General features: G+C 37.9%; 1 protein-coding gene across 8 annotated transcripts in view; it reads right to left on the bottom strand.

Annotated features, from left to right (window-relative positions):
* STRBP (spermatid perinuclear RNA binding protein) overlaps positions 1-20,388 on the bottom strand; it is a 150,747-nt gene that overhangs the window by 30,698 nt on the left and 99,661 nt on the right. For all 8 annotated transcript variants that reach the window (XR_010841860.1, XR_010841861.1, XR_010841862.1 and 5 more), the window contains exons 6-12: positions 18,242-18,333; positions 17,610-17,705; positions 16,375-16,486; positions 15,606-15,703; positions 15,293-15,404; positions 3,855-3,947; positions 3,264-3,463 (exon numbers count right to left, since the gene is read on the bottom strand). Coding sequence is in view for 5 of the 8 variants with exons in the window: in XM_067040781.1 (XP_066896882.1) it covers positions 3,264-3,463; positions 3,855-3,947; positions 15,293-15,404; positions 15,606-15,703; positions 16,375-16,486; positions 17,610-17,705; positions 18,242-18,333 (803 nt within the window). In the remaining 3 variants the exon portion in view is untranslated. The remainder of the gene's footprint in view (positions 1-3,263; positions 3,464-3,854; positions 3,948-15,292; positions 15,405-15,605; positions 15,704-16,374; positions 16,487-17,609; positions 17,706-18,241; positions 18,334-20,388) is intronic.

Genomic DNA, 20,388 nt, shown 5'->3' with positions numbered 1-20,388 from the left:
GTGTGTGTGTGTGTGTGTGTGTGTGTGTGTGTTTTGTACACCTTTTAATATCTCCTTCCAGGTTAAACTGCTTTTTAGATGTTTGCAGAAGAATATGTGCACTAGCATTTTTATAAGCCTCTATCAAACTGGTTGACATTGCATTGTCAGTTACTGACTTACAGGTCTGTACCAGAACTAGGTTCCTAAAGATCCCTATATTTGTTTTAGCTTTTGACTAATGTTTAAAGTTGCTGGAGTGTAAAAGCAACAGCACATTTCTTTATAATCCCAACTATACCCAATAGGTGTCTCAAAAAACTGTTATGGCTGCCACACAAATGAGAAGCCAAACAGCCTAGCCTTTATAAACAATGGCATTCTGTACAAAGGATTCTGCCAATATAAATAAAATATTACTCTAAACAAAAAATGGGCAGAAGTAGACTTCTGTACCTAGAGAACTTGAAATTAATTCACCCAATTCATATGGAGAACTTGGCATTCTGTTGAACGTTTCAAATCGTAAATAAATTCCTTATATTCATTGGGAGTAAGGCCAAGAATACTTCTGTAATATCGTAAGTTCTAAGAGTACTCAGGTAGGACTTCGCACTAAATACACTAACATCGTTTGCTTATACCCTTGTCAATATTTACAAAGAAAACACCTTCTCTACTGCCTGAGTCCTGGAAATATGCTGTCCCTAAGAAATCGCGTCTCAGAAGGAATAGTTATCGGTCTGGAGTTAACACCAGGCTAACATAGGCTGCAAGTCAAAAGCCAAGAGTCCCAAAGAAATTTGATTTGTTTACTCCAAAAAAAACTAAAGACACACAGTTTCCCAATTTAGTACAGACAGTTAAAAAAGTCTAATGTGAATTATTTAACACCACTTCTCTCTGCCCTTTTCTCACATATCAGATTCATTTATTGTTTTTGTAGCAACATATTTCAATACATTTACAAATATTTTATATAACTGATGGATAATCTCAAAGGATATTAGAAGTGTACTTGCAAAACAGCACAACTAACAAAAAATTTTCAAATTATTTTTCTATGAACACATATTCTAAGATTATTAACATATGCTACAGAAGTAAAAAGAAAAAAGTATGGAGTTTTTGGACCTCTAGAACCAGTTTGTTTGGAATCAATATTAAGGCCATGATTCTTCCGGCAGCATGAAGAGGGGCCTATAAAATGTCCCACCTCCTTTCATGCAAGATGCATCCTTCTATTAAGGACCATAACCCTCTACTTTACCATGTTGCACCATGCAATGTTTCTGCCCACCTTCACCATTTGACTGTTGGTAAAAAAGTATATTTTACTCTTTTCCACGAAGTTTGAATCCTGTTTTATCTCTGATTATAATTAACACTTGTTTTTGCAAGATTAGCAAAATGATGACAACTGATGAAGTTCTGTAATGGTCAGATGGATGTGTACTATATTATTCTACTTCGTGTTTGAAAATTCTCATAATAAAAAGTTAAAAAAAACATATATTAAGGCCAGAAAAACTGGTATACCAAAGAAAAGTGAGTTTCAAATGTCTGGCAAACAAATCAAACCTAATAAACACATCAATTGAGCTGAAAAATCACAAAATGATTCTTGGAAACAAGGTGACTGGAAAATCCAGGGTAACCATGCCTGTTTTCTCCTGGACAGGGGTTGAGGCTGAGAAAGTTGATACCCTCAAAGACAAGGGGCCAAGAGTGAAAACATGCAGCACACCCTACCCCATGGCTCTCCACTCAGGAGAAAGTCATACTCGTGGCTTCCGCACAGTAGAGAGCCGATGGCTCTGGAACCTCTGCAGAGGGGCTTAACCCCTTGTCCCGTTCAGCCGATCTTTTCCCCACAATGATTAAGATTCTTTTCATGGAATATGGCTGATTATGTCCTTAAAGGTGTCCTTTGTGAAGGACAGTCAGGAAAAAGGACTAGAGGAGGAAAGAGAAGACTGGCCACTAATCTTCGTCATTTTAGGGTACGTGCTGCTGGGCAGCCACGCTCCTTCTGTTCTTATGTCATAGACAGTGAATTGATATTGGTATCTCAAAAGCTTTCTGGGTCAGATGTTAGAGAACTTATATCTAAATTTGTGACTCATTCTCTGCATACTTTACAGCTAAGTTATTAAACTGTATTTTTAGCCTTATTCCTAAATTCACTTTTTCCCTCGTTCTTAGTTTTCTTTTTCTGCCTCATTTTAAACTCATACTATTTCAACATACTTAAAAAGTACCCCTTTTGGAAACAACATAACATATTGTTCTATAATTTTACAGCTTAGTTATTATTTTTCTGTACTGTGCTTTTACTACCTGACAAATGACTGACCCATTTGTATATCCCACTGTCTTTCTCCCCATTCTATCCTCACTAGAATGCAAGCTCCAGGAGGGCAAGGACTTTATTTTGATCACTGCTGTATCCTTAGCATCTAGGATAATGTTTGCATCTACATTAATAATACTTGCAAAGTGGAATGACTATGAAAACAGACCAATTGCATCTTATGTCATACTGTAACATAACAGAACTTTTCTTTAGTGAAAAGTGATCTTCCATCTACTTGATCTTTGACATTTTTGCATTTGTCTTCAAGAGGTCAAATGTAGTTATGGAGAGATTCCAATATTTAAGAATTTTCTATAAACCTATATGCATAATTGACTGGTTCAATCGTGGATCTTATTCTCTATGGAAATATTCTGAAATACAGAAAAGGCACCACATGCAAAAAAACCATATTAAATTTATTTATGACAGAAAAAATCTGCAAACAGCAAAATATCCAATGATAGGGGAATGTTTAAACAAACAACAGTACATCTATATCATGTTAATCATACAGCCATTAAAAATTATTTATGAAGATCTTAATAACATAGAAAAACACTGATGACATGTGAAATGAAAAAAAAAAAATCAGAGCATAAAACTACATATACACTGTGAGTTCAACCTAAAAAAAAGAAATAGAAAAAGACTGGAAGTATATACTATATACAAATATTAATGAACTGCCTCAGAGATAAACAACCAACATAGTTTTTATTTTTTTACTTTTTTGTGTTTTTCAAATTTTATATGATCAACACATTTTATAACCAAAAAAAAAAGTTTTGTGATCCAGAGGTGACAAAAGACTGTATGTTATTGTCATTAAAATCTTGAAAAATTCTGTTAATTTACTATAGATAAACAAGCACCTTATTTATAACATAAAATAACAAAGCACTGTTGAGTAAAAGAAATACTGTACCTTCACTGCTACGTGAAGTTTTGCTGTTTTCTTGGATGGTCCTGAGGCTTCGTATGTTGTACCATCCACATCTACAGACATTGTGAAGACTGGGGCATGGACAGGGCCAGACTGAGATAAGAGCTTATATTGAAGCCCAGGCCTGATCTGATTTAGCCTCATTAGTGCATTCATAAGGTCTATTGCTTTGCTATCCAGAACTGTAAGAGAAAGAGGAATAAGATCAGAAGTTTAACCATTTTGCTTTAATCTATGTTTCTGTAGGTTCCTAGTGACCACTATAAATTCAGATTTTAAAAAAGAATTTCAAAACGCACATATAAATTAACTTCACTCCGTAAGTAATTCTAAAATTACTGCTTAAATAATTATGCTAACATCATTGTAAAAGTAATATGCATTACCACAGCTACACATTAATTTTAGTTTGTCAGTATATTTTAAGCAAACGATGCTTGGAAACAAAAGTTCTTCAATCAGTTTCTTAAAACTCCAATTCAAATCAATCAAATTCTTCACTTTTTAATTTTTATTTTCCTGAGACATAAATCCTTTCTAGTTGACATCTATAAGAATAAAGATTTTACACACTTTTCCTTAAGTTTCGTTTCATCTTCTTATTGGGATCTTTATCATCCCCTAATCCATCTTCAAATGGCCTCTTCAGAGCTGAAGACCCAGCACCTAAACAATTACAGAGATTCATTTTCAGTCAAAACAATGATTCTACTTACTCTACCAAATGTACCTAATATGTTCAGGAAGGAAAAATTTTAGGAATCACAAGGACCATAAGACCCTTTCACTGATAAATATTTATAATCTTGTAATAGCAAAAAGTTTTAAGTGAATCTTTATGAAACAATATTATCCCTTTTTATAAATATTTATTTTCCCATTTATTCACCTATACACATACAAATATCTCTGCATAATATTCACATCTGTATATGCATAAACAGAAAAAAGTCTGGAAAGATATGTATCAAAATGTTAAAGGTGGTTATCTCCGGCAGTAAAATTTATTTTCACTTATGTCTCTTCAAATATTTCTATAAGTTCACATTTATTATACCATTAATTTTTAAAGTCCACATGTTAAATCTTATGCTTCCGGAAATCTGATTATTTCTCATACTATGACATATTCTTCTGTCTGTCTGCCTGTTCAAATTTCTATTCAAGATTTTATTTATAGTTCATCTTCCCCATGAAGTTTTCTTCAGTTTCCCTCTCATCTCAACTTTTTAGAAGAGCTTCTATGGTATCAGAAATATAGTGTCATACGTAGTCTTGTGTCATTGCCTATTTCATATACAGAGACCTTGTGTTTCCTTACTGTTCTATGAAGGTCAAAGATATTTTCTCCTTGTCTGTATCTTATAAACTATCTAACATAAGACTCAGAAACAACATAATGGGTATGGAACAAAAACTAACTGAACTAATATTAATCAATTTCTTAGATAAAGCAGCTAGCTAATAATGCTGTCAAGACATAAGGCAGGAGCTTTGCTGTCCAAGATAAAAACAATCAGAGAAAAGCTCATCAATCTGTCCAAGTACTACTTCAAAGAACTCTGTGTTTTCAGCATAAAAGTTGGTTGTTGGGTTTTTCCTAAAGGAAAGTTGCTCAAAAGATTCATGCCATAAGATTTCCAGATACTTCTTAGTGAAACCTTGTAATAACACTGAGATTAACTACATATTCTCTGATCATCAAGATTTATTGTCCCTTGGGGTAAACACTGACTTCAGCATTTGCTTGAGTCAATACTTACCACTCAGGTCAATCAATCTTGATGTGCTCTCTTCAACAGAAGGCAATATCTGCTTATATCTGCTTAGTATTGTGTTTCATTTGCATTATATAAAACTGTGAGTTTGCCAGTCTCCCAGAATGCAGTCTTTAAGAGATAAAGTTAAAAAGGAACAACATCTATTCAATCACTCTCCCACTCATTAAGTTACATTAAAAGCTGCTCCCTGATTGCTTGGAATTCACCTGCTGGCTTAGACGTATGGATCTATTCTCTAAATCCTCCAGCTATGTGAATAAAGCTGCATGGATTAAGCTTCATTCTACCATCCCTGCCCTTGGACAAGGGCTGTAAAATCTGGAGCTAATCATAATAGTAATGGGGGGGCCACGGGGGGGTGGGGGCGATGGGCTTGTGTTACAAAAAGCAAGTTGTTTTCAACATCTACAGTATCTAGAAACAAGAAGTGACCATTTCAGAGGCAACAATTTTTAAAAACAGTAGGTGAAGGCTTACCATATGCCTGACACTGTTCTTAATACCTTATATGAATTAATTTATTTAAGCCTCACAAGCACCCTATGAAGCCTGTACTTTCATCATCCTCATTACAATTTCATTCATGTATTCATCCAGCAACAAATATTAATAGTTTTTCTATGTTCAGGACAATTTTACGTGCTGGACATCTAACAGAGAACAAAACAACGTCCCTGTTCTTAAAGAGTCTGCATCTGGTGGTGGAGACTAAGCCCAACATGTCATATGGTCCCGAGCACAATGGAGAAAAATAAGAGGCTTAAGGAGGAGGATGTGTTGCTATTTTTTCTTACATGTGATGCCCGTCAGAAAGATATCACTTATAGATAAGGTAGCTTTCTGATGAAGAACTAAAGAAACTAAAAGAATAAGCTATTCAGCTATTTGGGGAAAGAGCCCCAGGAAGAGAGAACATCAAGTACAAAGGTCTTAAGGCAGGAACATGCTAAGAAATAGCATACAGGCCTGAGTGGTTGGAGTGGCATGACAAGGACGGGACAGAAGCAGTAGCTCTCAACCTTAGCTGCCACTAATTCACCAGAGGAACTTCTGCAAAATATACAAGTTCCACTTCTGGTACGAGAAAGTAAGTCAATTGAAATAGATGAGAGCAACCAGAAAAGGTGGACCAAATGTCTGTTCCTGGGCAACAAAGAATTATAGTCAAGATCCGAGAGACAAAGGAAACCCTGCTCTGGGGGCCACATTTCCCCTGGGGGTATCTTCCACACCCAGAAGAAGCCACTAAGAACTGAACAGAGCACCTCAGGCACCCAGGTCTCAGGGGCCAAAAACTGGACTTTAAGGACCTCCAAAAGGGGAAGGCCTGGTGAATTCCCCACGCTGTGGGTTGGGCCTCTGCAATGCCACATGCTAGAAGTAAATGAAGTAGAAATAGTCTGGATCTCACAAGGACTGAAGCCCACCTTCAAATCACCTTAATCCCTGATTGCATTATTATGATCCAGATTGCCAATTCCACTAGTCATCTCCCAGAAACAAATATAAATCCTCCCTGGAGTACTATATCATTACTCTAGGCTTTAATTCCCTCCAAAATTTTTAAATTTAAGTCTCCATCACTCAAAATAAAAACAAAACACAGGTACATGAGAAGACAAGATACTGTGATCAAAAATCATGAGAAGCAGCAGAAAACAGAAACAGATCCCAAAGAGACCCAGATGATGAAACATTCTTTCAGAAACAAACTTTATTAAAAAGAATGATTAGGATGCTCAAAAAGAAAAAAAAAAATCAAGAAGAATTTGTGGCAGAAAATCTGAAACTATAAAGGAGCCAAATTGTAGAAATTAAAAACTGGCAGACCTGCAAGGGGAAACAGATGATCCAGAATAGAGGGGAATTGGCATACCTCTCTCAGTAATTAAGAGAACAAGTTAAAAAAAAAAAAGTGTGTGTGTGTGTGTGTGTGTGTGTGTGTGTGTGTGTGTACAGGTATACAAGATTTGAACTACACAATGAACAAATGTGACCTGACATGTAAAGAATATTCTGGCTCTACCAACTACAGAATAAACATACTTTTCAAAGTATGAATCATTTATAAAAACTGACCATGTGCTGAGCCATAAACGAAGTTTCAAGAACTACCAAAGGAAAAAAATCACACAAAGCATGTTCTCAGATCACAACAGAATAAATGAGCTCAAAAATAAGGAGATAATGGATTTCCCTGGTGGCACAGTGGTTAAGAATCCGCCTGCTAATGCAGGGGACACAGGTTCGAGCCCTGGTCCGGGAAGATCTCACATGCCACGGAGCAACTAAGCCTGTGAGCCATAACTACTGAGCCTGTGCTCTAGAGACCAGAAGCCACAACTACTGAACCTGTGTGCCACAAATACTGAAGCCTGTGCACCCAGAGCCCTTGCTCCGCAATGAGAAGCCACGGCCATAAGAAGTCCATGCACCGTTACAAAGAGTAGCCCCTGCTCACCACAACTAGAAAGCCCGCATGCAGCAACAGACCCAACGCAGCCAAAAATTTAAAAATTAATTAATTTAAAAAATAAAAAATAAAAAAAATAGAGATAACTAAAAAATCCTCATTTGTCTGGAAATTAAGCAATGACATCGAAATGGCTTACATGTCAAAGAACTGATAACAGGAAAATTTTAAAATAGTTTTAACTAACTGATAATGAAAATGCTAATGTAAAAAGAGTATAAAGCACATAAATCTGGGCATAAAGGAAAACTTAGTCTTAATAATATATACGATAACATAAGAGGCTTAAAAAACCCGCCAATAATGTATTCATCTATTTCAAACTTTTAAAAAAGAACAGCAAATTAAACCCAAAGAAAGTAGTGAAGAAAAACAAAGGATAAGAGTAGAGATCAATGAAATAAAATAAAAGCATATACCAGGAGACGATCAACAAAGTCAAAAGTTGATTTCTTTTTAAAGACTAAAAAAACTGATAAACCTCTAGTGAGAGCGATCAGAAAAAAAGGAGGTACAAAACGTATAAGAGAGGACATCAATACTGCAGACAATAAAAAGATAAAAGGATCTTATAAACTACTTTATTTTTAAATTTAGATTAAATTCCTAGAAAAACACAATTTAACAAAACTCTCATAAGAAGATGATAGTTCGATGCCTATTAGGGAAATTAGATCCATAATTTAAAACCTTCCCTTAAAGAAAACCTCATGCCCAAATGGCTTCACTGATAAATTCTTCCAAACATTTAAGGAAGAAATAACATCAATCTTACACAAACTCTTCCAAGGAAAAGAAAAAGAAGGATGGACACTTCCCAACTCATAAGACCTGCATAACCATAGATCCAAAACTTGATGAAACATTACAACAAAGGAAAACTGCTGGCCAATCTAACACAAAAATCTACGTTTTTGTGAATTGCTCACAAAAACCTACACAAGATTGTTCACAGCACCTTTACTTGTAATAGCCCATAACTGGAGACAAACAAAATGTCCTACAATAGGTGCATGGTTAAACCAAACTCTGACTCATTCATGCCATGGAATCCTACTTAACAGCAAAAAGGAACAGGACTACTGACACATGCCAACAACTTGGATGGGCCACAAGGGCATTACGCTGAGTGGGGGGACGAGGATCTCAAAAGATCACATAATGATAACTTCATTGACATAAAATCCTTGAAATAACAAAATTATAGAGATGGAGAAAAGTCAGCGGTTTCCAAGGCTTGGGGATGATTGTGGGAAGAGGAATGGTGTTACTATAAAGGGGCAGCATAAACGAGACCTTTGTGGTGATGAAATAGTTCTGTGTCTTGATTGCTATGGTGGTTACACAAACCTACACAGGTGATAAAATGGCATAAAACCTATACACACATTGTATAAATGTCAATTTCTTGGTTTCCATGTTCTCCTATAGTTGCATAATATGTAACCATTGGGAGAAACCAGGGGAAGGGTCCACGGGACCTCTCTGTACTATCTTTGCAACTTCCTATGAATCTGTAATTATAGATAAAATGTTAAGGGGAACAGAAAGAGACTGCTGCTTTGTTGAGAACAGACAGGAGGGGCAAAGAAGACCAGATAGGGAAGATACTGCAATAACAAGGTTAAGAGATGACAGCAGTTTAGGCCAGGATGGTAGCAGTTAAGAAATTAAACAAATAGCTGAATACTGGACACACTTTGAAAGTAAAACAGCCAGGAGTTGCTGATGAAAGAAAGAGAAGATTCAAGGGTGAAGGTTTTTGGCCTGAGCACAGAGATGCATAGAGTTTCCAAAGACTGGGATGGTGATAACTATGGAAAGAACAGATGAGAAGTAGAGTAAGGACAGGACATCTTAAGTATGAGATGTCTGTTAGACATCTGTGTGGAGGCAGTGAGGAGGCACTTGGATAGCTGGGGCTGAGGTCAAGGGCTGGGAGTCTAGAGTGAAGACATACATTTGGGAATCTTCACTGAATAGAAGGTACTTCAAGATAAGAGACTAGATAAGATCTCCTAAAGAGTCTAAATGGGTGTAAATAAAGAGCAATGGTCTGAGGCCTGTACCCTGGGATACTAATATTCAGAAATCAGGAAGATGAGGAAAAACAAGACAGCTGAGGAAGGGGCAGTGGGATAGCAGACCCAAGATAAAGTAATGACCTAGAAGTAAAAAAAAAAGTAGTATTTCACGCCAGAAAAAGTGTCTGATAGACTTCCCTGGTGGCGCAGTGGTTAAGAATCCGCCTGCCAGGGCTTCCCTGGTGGCGCAGTGGTTGAGAATCCGCCTGCCGATGCAGGAGACACGGGTTCGTGCCCTGGTCCGGGAAGATCCCACATGCCGTGGAGCAACTAAGCCCGTGAGCCATGGCCGCTGAGCCTGTGCGTCCAGAGCCTGTGCTCCGCAACAGGAGAGGCCACAACAGTGAGAGGCCCGCATACCGCAAAAAAAAAAAAAAAAAAAAAAAAAAGAATCCGCCTGCCAATGCAGGGCACACGGGTTCGAGCCCTGGTCCGGGAAGATCCCATATGCCACGGAGCAACTAAGCCTGTGAGCCACAACTACTGAGCCTGCACTCTAAGGCCCGCGAGCCACAACTACTGAGCATGCGAGCCACAACTACTGAAGCTGGCGTGCCTAGACCTTGTGCTCCACAAGAGAAGCCACCGCAGTGAGAAGCCTGCGCACCGCAATGAAGGGTAGCCCCTGCTCACTGCAACTAGAGAAAGCCTGTGCACAGCAACAAAGACCCAACACAGCCAAAAATAAATAAATAAATTTATTTTTTTAAAAAAAAAGAAAGAAAAAGTGTCTGACAGTACCAAATGTTGTTGAGGATACAGAACAACAGGAACTTTCATACACTGCTGGTGGGAATATAAATTGCTATATATACCACTTCCTAGGTCATATACTGGCCCACAGTAACTCCTGGATCTATACTTCAGGAAGCATGAATTAGAAGGCTCCCAGCAACAATGTGGGTGGCTGCCAAAAAATAAAAAGAATCCTAATGTCCTTCAAAAGCACAATGGATAAGTTGCAGTATATTCATAATGGATACTATATAGGTATAAAAATGCACTATAGCTATATGCAATAACATGAATATATTCCAAACAATGCTGGACAGACAGATGTCAGTCACAAAAGATTAAACTCAGTATGACTGCATTTTTATAAAGTTCTAGGCAATATCCAATTAAATTCTTTAAAAATGCACACAGGGGTTCCATGGTGGCACAGTGGTTGAGAGTCCACCTGCCGATGAAGGGGACATGGGTTCGTGCCCCGGTCCAGGAGGATCCCACGTGCCGCGGAGCGGCTGGGCCCGTGAGCCATGGCCACTGAGCTTGCGCGTCCGGAGCCTGTGCTCCGCAACGGGAGAGGCCACAGCAGTGAGAGGCCCGTGTACACCACCCCCCCCCAAAAAAAAAAGCATACAAAGGTGGAAAAGCTTTAAAGAAAATCAAGGAAACGATTATCAAAAAATCAGGAATCGTAGTTCATGGGGCAGGGAGGTGATGTACAGGATAACTATATAGCTTCTGAGAAGGTGACGATGTTCTTTTTTTTTTTGGCGGTACAAGGGCCTCTTACTGTTGTTGCCTCTCCCATTGCGGAGCACAGGCTCCGGACGCGCAGGCTCAGCGGCCATGGCTCACGGACCTAGCCGCTCTGCGGCATATGGGATCTTCCCGGACCGGGGCACGAACCCGTGTCCCCTGCATCGGTAGGCGGATTCTCAACCACTGCGCCACCAGGGAAGCCCTGTTCTGTTTCTTAAGTAGGATGGTGATTATATGGAATTGTTAAATAATTACTTGTTTTTTAATTAATTTATTTATTTTTGGCTGCGTTGGGTCTTTGCTGCTGTGCGCGGGCTTTCTCTAGCTGTGGCAAGCAGGGGCTACTCTTCGTTGATGTGCGCAGGCTTCTCATTGCGGTGGCTTCTCTTGTTGTGGAACACAGGCACTAGGCATGCAGGCTTCAGTAGTTGCGGCTCACGGGCTGTAAAACACAGGCTCAGCAGTTGTGGCACACAGGCTTAGTTGCTCTGTGGCATGTGGGATCTTCCCGGGCCAGGGCTCAAACCAATGTCCCCCTGCACTGGCAGGTGGATTCTTAACCACCGCGCCACCAGGGAAGCCCAAAATAATTACTTTTTAAACGATACATATTTTATACTTTTCTGTATATGTGCTGTATCTCATAACTAAATATAGCAGAAATAAGTGTTCATCTGTGTCCAATGTTGCTGAAAAGCTGCCTAAGATGAGTACTGAAAGCTAACCACTGAACGTAATACCGTGAAGGTCACAGGAGAGACTTAGGTAGAGTGATGAGGAAGAAAGGCTGATTAGAATAAGTTTTGTGGGTTTTTTAAAACTTATTTATTTATTTATTTTTGGCTGCATTGGGTCTTCGTTGCCGTGTGCGGGCTTCCTCTAGTTGCAGTGAGTGGGGGCCACTCTCTGTTGCGGTACGCGGGCTTCTCACTGTGGTGGCTTCTCTTGTTGTGGAGCACGGGATCTAGGAGCAAGGGCTTCAGTAGTTGCGGCATGTGGGCTCAACAGTTGTGGTTTGTGGGCTCTAGAGCGCAGGCTCAGTAGTTGTGGTGCTCGGGCTTAGTTGCTCCACGGCATGTGGGATCTTGCCAGACCAGGGCTCAAACCCCTGTCCCCTGCACTGGCAGGTGGATTCTTAACCACTGCACCGCCAGGGAAGCCCCTAGAATAAGTCTTAAAAAAAGTGTGGAAAAGGAGAAAGAAACAATAGGCCACTCTTTCTGAAAGTACTGCTATAAAGGGGAGCAGAGAAATGGGAGGAAGCTGCAGAATCAAGGGGGAGTTAAGCTTTGTCTTTCAAATGGGAGGCATTATAGCAGGTTTTTATGCTGATGAGAATGATCCAGTAGAAAAGCGGAAAAGGAGGAAACGATGCTGGTGAGAAAAGAAAGAACTGCTAGAATAACGTCCATTTGTAGACAAAAGGGAATGTGATATAGTGGACAAGTAGAAAGGCTGGTCTTTATTCGGTCAAGGGAGGGAAAGCAAAGTGCATGAGTACTTCCAGCAAATAAGATCATCAGATGAGAGGGAGGGCTGGGAGGGAAGTGTGAAATGACAGAAGATTTGCAACAGTTGTCTAGGAAAACTGGGAAACTCTAGACTTTACAGGATGATTTCCAGCCAACACAAACAGTCTACTTAAGGTTAATGTCTGAAACTTAAAGGGAAAACAGTTAAGATGACTATGTATTTTTTTCTCCAACGATGTCCAACAACCTGGTGTAGGCACACAGTTGGATTTCAACCAGAGTTGCCAGGAAGAGAGGATCAACAAAGTAAAGGTATATGCTAGGGCGTGATCATTAATGACAGACCACACGAATATAAGCAGAGAAGGGACAGAAGTGAGAACATGAGGAAGGAGAGGGACTATGAAAAGTTAATAGAATCAATGGTGAGGTTCACGAATTAGAGCAAGAGTACTGCTCCTGACAGTATGATGATGAGAGGTGGTTTACAAAGTGGGATTCTTGAGAATGAATTAGGGAGAGGGCACAGGTACAGTTATTGAAGACAAGGTCTAGGATATGTCCACAGAATGGGCACCTGAGGTAAGGTAGAAGACAAGGTATTTGTGGGAGAGGAAGTCAAGGAATTAAAGAAGTCAAAATTCTGAAAAAAAAAAAATCATCTAAATGCATATTGAAATCGCCAAGAATTCTAAGAATAAAGTTTAAAAGCAAATGTCAGGAGGCTAGGTGGTAAAAACATGAAAGTATGAGGAAGACTGCAGCAAATGTCTGGAGGCAATGACCTTGGCTTCCTCATCTTATAGCTAAGGCACAGAATGAGTATGTGATCTGCCCAAGTCACGCAGCTAGTAATTGACAGGGCTCAAATGGAAACACCAACTGTCTGGTTCTATTTTAAGTTATAAATTGACAGACGAGCAGTTCCCAAATTCTTGAGAAAGACTGTTGATGTAAAAAAAAAAAAAAAAAAACTAAGTCACGTTAACAATCGATATACTTTTACTATCTAGAGAAAGAAAAAATACAAAACCAAAAGAACTGCTATGAATTCAGTTACTGAAATAAAATTTTTCATTATTAACCATAAGAATCTACACATGAGATATATTTATTCAATCATTTATTATATATTTATTCAGGCATTCAATCCAGCGACATGGCTATGTGAATCTCTTTCAAAAATTCTTTGCTGCTGTGTGAGCACCTTCTGGAAGAAAATAGCTTTCATTCCACAACATTTCTTGAGCATTGGTTTTGTAATAGTTATGTGGTGAGGTCTGGAGGATTCTTTACCCTTGAGGAGTTAACAGTGTAAGGCAGTGATTCTCAAACTTTTCAGTCTCAGGACCACTTTACCCTCTTAAAAAATTATTGAGCACCCAAAAATCTTTGTTTTGTGGGTAATATCTATCAATATTTACCATATTAGAAATTAAAACAAAAAAATGTTAATGCAATATACAAAAAATTTCATTAGCCATCAGAGTGACGATGCCATCACAGGTCATATACAGCTTCTAGACAACTGTACACTCATGAAAGACAGAGTGGAAAGGGTGAAAAAACAAAGCCTTAGTATTATTATGAAATAATTTTGATCTGGTGGACTCCCTGAAAAGTCTTTAGATCCACTGGAATTCCAGTGTTTAAATAAATAGATTGGGCCATTGCACTATTTTCGTCATATAAAAATTATTAGAGGGGCTTCCCTGGTGGTGCAGCGGTTGAGACTCTGCCTGCCGATGCAGGGCACACGGGTTCGTGCCCCGGTCCAGGAAGATCCCACATGCTGCGGAGCGGCTGGGCCCATGAGCCATGGCCGCTGAGCCTGTGCGTCCGGAGCCTGTGCTCCGCAATGGGAGAGGCAACAGCAGTGAGAGGCCCGCGTACCGCAAAAAAAAAAAAAAAAAAAAAAAAAAAAAATTATTAGAATAATATCATTTGTGGTAGGTGGGTTGTCCCAGGTGAAAATACGGTGTTAAACATCCCACCTTCTAGTATAAACAGAGATGAAGGAAGGAAGGGAGAGAGGGAGGGAGGGAGGAATGTTTTTTGTGGCATAATGAGAAGAGTAAGTGGATTTGCATTTGAGTATCTACTGTTTCCAGGCACTGAATTGAGCATTTTAATCTGACAACAGCCAATAAGTTTGGAATAATATCAGTACATAACGTGATGAACTAATCGCTCAAGATCTGAAGCTAGTAAGCAGGGGGGCTATGACTGGAACCAGGTCACACTGACCCTAATGCCTGTGCTCTTTCTGCTGAAACTCTAATGTGAGTTCACACAGACTAGTACAAATGGAAGACAGTCCTGTATTTTCCAATACACTTTTCTCCTCCTCTATGTTTTTGTTTTCTTTCTTGGTTACATAACGCTTCCAAGTATGACAAGATCATCAAACTGATGAGTGACTGTGACAATGACTTCTCATTTGTGACTTTTCTCTTCGCCTCAGACCAGTGGTTCTCAAAGTGTTATCTCTAAGTCTATGCAGTAATGGAATCTGATCAACATAGCCAAATGAGTTCGTCACTAATAAGAATAAATGACAGCAAGCTGATGTCACTAATGGGATGGAAGAAAACCAATAAACCTTATATGACTTGGTAAAAATTAAGCTCTCTCAGCTCTAACAAGAGACGCATCCCATGGCCATCTCCATCAATGCACACATCCAACCCCAATAAAAAACTTGCACACTCACCTTCTTTATCAGTAACTGACCAGGAATATTTCTGAAAAGGCTTACTAGATGGAAGGGGGTCCATTTCCAGCACTTTATAGATCTGGCCAAAGGCTGATAGTCTGAGAGCATGCTAAAGAACAAAAGATTGTATTTATTCAAATTTCAAATGTTTCATTCATAAAGCCCTTAGAACATCTAGCTAAAAACACATTCATCAAATACTATTATTATGATGACAAAAGTCCCAAACAGCAGGCAAGAATAAAGTGTTTAAATAAATTACATGATATCCCTCTAAAAGACCACAGTGATATTATGGCCCATCTCATACCTGTGCACTGTGGGTAATATCTTCTTTTTGTTGGATGGTCATATAGCTCAGAGCATCTGTTGGGTCCCTCTCACAAGGATCATGAAGACCAGGACCCCCTTTGGCAAAGGCAAAAGAAAAACTCAAGTATCATTCAGAACTGAGTTTAGAATTCAATAAACTAACACAAAATAGAAAGAAAAGAATGGAGAGAAAAAGGAAAAGAAAAAACAACTAAGGAACAAGGTTAAAAATCTGCTCAATTTAAATGGGAGTAAAAAGGACACTCATTTTCGGTATGTTAGCATATAAATGTCCTTATTTTACTAGAAGTCACTTGTATATCTAAGGTCGAAATTGGATTTTAACTCTGAGAATTTAGAAACGGCATGATGAATCGTCCCAAATCTTTAACGGGATTACATATGGAAAATAAGACCAAATTTAATTTTTCCAAATTAATCACCAGACTGCAAACAGAATGAACTTCACACATTTTAACTCAACATAAACATTTTCAAATTCAAAGCTCTAGGTGAAGCAAATTCATAGCAGACACAATCTTATTAGTATCTTTTATGTTAGTACATATGAAACATAAATTACAATTATTGAGAGAGAGTTTTATGGCACTTCTCCAACATTCAAGCATTCTAGTTGCTAAAATTCCAAGCAAAACAACTCCTACACATCATTTCCCTGGGCAGAGGACAAACTTAGCACATAATAGAAAACTAAACTAAAATGAAATTTTTCTGATTCTTCTGCCTCCAGAGTTTGAAACCCTTACCAGGAAGTAGAATTCCAGATGCCAAACACTCCATTACTCGTCTCAAGGCCTCCCCAGCGCCCAAAGGTCTATTACAAGTACCTATAGACTTTTCACATATAAGCTCTAGTGGCTAGAAGATATTAAATTACAAATTAGTACATGCACCAAGTGTTAAAAGGATTCCAGTTAAATGTGAGCTGACATTTCTATCTACAATGGAGGCCAAAAAGGTTAAAGTCCATTTAACATTTAGGGCCCAATTAACTTTTCCCACTTGATTATCAACTTTTACCCCGGCCAGAGTGTTTAAATCAACCATTTTTGAAATAATGTATTCAGAAGACATTTTGTCACCAAAACTTTATTTTTAGTTACCCTGAAAGGATTACTTAAGAAACTACAGTCATCTAATTGACTTAAAGTTTTAACAAGCCTTCATATATAGGTTAGTAATAGCCAATAATCAGTGTTCAAACCCAGCCCACGTGTCTCCCACTTAACCTAGGAAGCACTCAAACCACAATAAGACTTCATTTCAGACATCCTGCCCCAACTATTACAATTGGAATTAAAGAAGGACCAAATCTCCATATTTAATAAACTAAAAACTCACGATGCCAATATCAAAGTAATAATTGCTAAATTAATTTAAAATGACCCTTTTATAGCTTTGTTTTATTATGTTCTTTATTGGGTCTTAATTGGTTCAAGCATAATAATTTCCAAATTAAGTTTGGCAATATACATTATAAACTACAGTTAAGTATACTATTCACCTGACTTCAATTACTAATATGAACTTATTTTTAAGTGTCTATACTCAAAGAGAAAGAAAAAGAGGGTAAGGGAGCCTTATACTGGTATACCTGGTAATTTTTACTTTAAATGGAAGTAGCACTGAAAGAGAAATGTGCCAGTCAAGCAGGCTTTCCTGGGCAGTAGGTGAATAATAATCAACCATCAGTGGAGAGTAAAGTGCACAAAAACACTCACTTTTAACAGGTATAGAAACTTTATGTCAGAAAAAGTAGCTCAGTCTGTATAGTATGAATATGATGAAGTAGAAGAGACAAGTTATATTCATAAAAAGCAATTCATATAAAAAGATCCATAATTTTTTTCCAGAACACAAATAGATAATGCACACCTTAGCTAACTCAGAATAGAGCCATTTTACAGTAACATATAATTTCTACAGGATTTCCTCTAACTATAGCTTCAGAATTTGCTTTTAATCATATTTAAGTACTTACCCATCCTTTTAATGGTGCCCATGTGGGGACTCTGTTGCACAAATCACGCAGAATTCGGAGGACAATTACGCATGATTTTAATCCATTTGCCCTTGCCTAAAACAAACGAAATGGTTCCAATATCCCTGTAGAAATCCACCCTTCATTTTAAGGACACTGATCACTGATAGGTTCTTTAAAATGAATACTAATTAGTTAGTCATTCATAAGTTGTCAAGTAAACAAAAAAATCAAGTTCTTAAGAGTAGTAAAATTATGGTTTAGAAAGGCAGATTTTAAAGTAAAGGAAGCATATTATTAAAGTCACTTTTATAGCCTCATGGCAACCCCATTTCCAGGCAACTCTGTCTCAACTTTTAGCTTTTCTCACCCCATGTTTGGATTTTATAAGCTATCATTTGAAATTCAGAGTACTAAGCCAAAAAGGCTTATGTGATAATTAAATATCATTAACTACAGGAGAAGCTATACTGGGCACTTTACCTAAATTAAAGCATTTGCTCCTACAATAACCCTAAGAGGCAGAGAGCACCCCCGTTTTATATATTACACAGAAACCATTAAGAGGCAGGTGTTCCAAATGAAACCTGCACAAGGCTACGATAACAATAAGATAATAACAAAGAGCCAACCTGAAACCATTTGGCATGTCGAAGAGACGCCAAGGCGTTCAGGCATTTCTGCCTGTCCAATAAGTCCGGAGGATCTTTCATCGCAACCTTTTCTAATGGGAAAATGGAATAAAGAGAGACAGATACAGTTTGACCAAGGGGTTCCTGTCAAATGACCAAACAATAAAAATAAAAAGAAGAGTAGCATTTGAGTGAACTAATAAGACTCCCAGAAGATTTCACGTTTTGGCTTTGTTGCTTTCTTTTAAAATTATGTGCACTATGATTTCTTAAACAGTCAACAGAGCCATTCTGCACACAAGTATAACAGGAGCACAAAGGCATTCGTTCAATAAACAAATCAATGACCACTGCTACATACAATCTGGGATCTTATTAAGCATGTATATAACACCACAGGGCACAAAATAGGTACATAGCACTTTTTCCTTTGGCAGAGGACAAAGAGTGGAAATCTGGGATCACTAGCAATAACAATTTTTCGCTATAGAAGGGATTTTAATCACGAATCAATTCTTAAGGAAAATTAGGGCTCTCTTAGGTCATCAATTTGAGATATACTAAGAATACACTGAGCATGGCAATGTTATTTTTTTACAACTGAATAATCTCATCCAACAAGACAACCATTAATAGAAACTTTACCCCACTAATAAGAACTCTGCCAGTGTTACCTTGGAGTTTTCTAATTATTTCTTTTCTAAACAAAAATTATTACAACTACAAATATGAAAAACACTGAAATACACTTGAAGTTTTACACCGCTTTTTTTCAAAAAGCAGCAAAGAATACTATCTAAGTACAACTATTTGACTTGCCTTAACATTTCAAAGTTGGATTAGATGGCCCAGAGCAGAAAAATTAAGAACTCAAATGTGTGATTAGTGACAAATATCCATATTCGAGAAGATGTCACAAGATACTAAATCCACGTTTAGATAGCCAAATTTATTTCCTCTAAGCCACTAGGAAATGGGTTTTTAAACTTTTGAAGACTTGGTGCATTACTTAAGTGCATACACCATACAAATGTTTCTTGGAGAACAATTCTTTGACTAATCCAATTAAGTCATATTCACCATCCTCTTTTAAGAACTCTCTTAGCAAGTCCACCAACACTCGTTCCTGGTATAATCATGACAGTCACAAACTCAGCAGTATGTCTATGTGGGCTTTCCTTGTTGGCTGCAACATGTAAAGGCTGAAGTGCTACACACTTATTTTTTGACCAGGTGAGCTCTACAGCAGATACTTGCATTGTTTCACATTAATCTCTGCCAACAAATTCAAAACACAGGGTCTCATTTCATCACCCTTTTTTACTCATAAAATGGAAAGCCTCAAAAAGAACTGTTAATATGTTTTTATTTATAAACATAAGCAAACATACTATGGGTACTTATTTCATAGGTAGGTGATCTAGTTCCTGGCCTTGCTTAATTATGTCTTTTTAATGACACAAAGCATACAACTCACTCATTTTCATGTTTATATGTGAAAATGTTTAACTGTGGTCAATACAAGCATCTGTGTAAAGCTCACGTACAAGGTAGCACAAACTACTGTAAAATGAATAATTAGAATCTCTTAAAAGTTAGACATGACAAAGGTTGACTGACTGCTAAATAACGTAATCCCAAGAAAAGGTATGGACCGTGCTTATTTTTTAGGACTTCAATCTTTAAGTTAAGAGTAAAGCAAACTAAGTTTTATTCTATCATTATATCAAGTAGGAGTATTTGGAAGCAGAGGATCAATGGAAGAGGGGAGTGAGTCAGAGGAAGTTTGGATAGGAAAAGACAAGGCAAAACAACTCTTTTTGAACTTTCTGATACTTTCGTCCAGTGAACAGAGCCTGTAATTAACATCTGCTCATCACCACAGAGATATTTTTATTTAATGGCAAAAATGTTTAGACAAATTCTTTCATTCCCAAAGTCAGATTATATCCATTAATTCTTATTAAAAAATAAAAATAAAAATACTGACATCTGCTTGCTACAGACAGTCAACATTTGGAGGCAGCAGATTCTACTAAAAATAGATGAAAGGGACAGGCAGTGAACAGAAGACTTCCACCGGATTCCTTTTTATATCACCATCACAATGGCCATGTTTCTTTTCTTCATGCTCTGACAGTCAAAAA

Source organism: Kogia breviceps, chromosome 8 (genome assembly GCF_026419965.1).
Source record: "Kogia breviceps isolate mKogBre1 chromosome 8, mKogBre1 haplotype 1, whole genome shotgun sequence".
Taxonomy (NCBI): domain Eukaryota; kingdom Metazoa; phylum Chordata; class Mammalia; order Artiodactyla; family Physeteridae; genus Kogia; species Kogia breviceps.
Note: the sequence above shows the minus strand (reverse complement) of the source record. Positions and strands in the feature narration are given on the sequence as shown.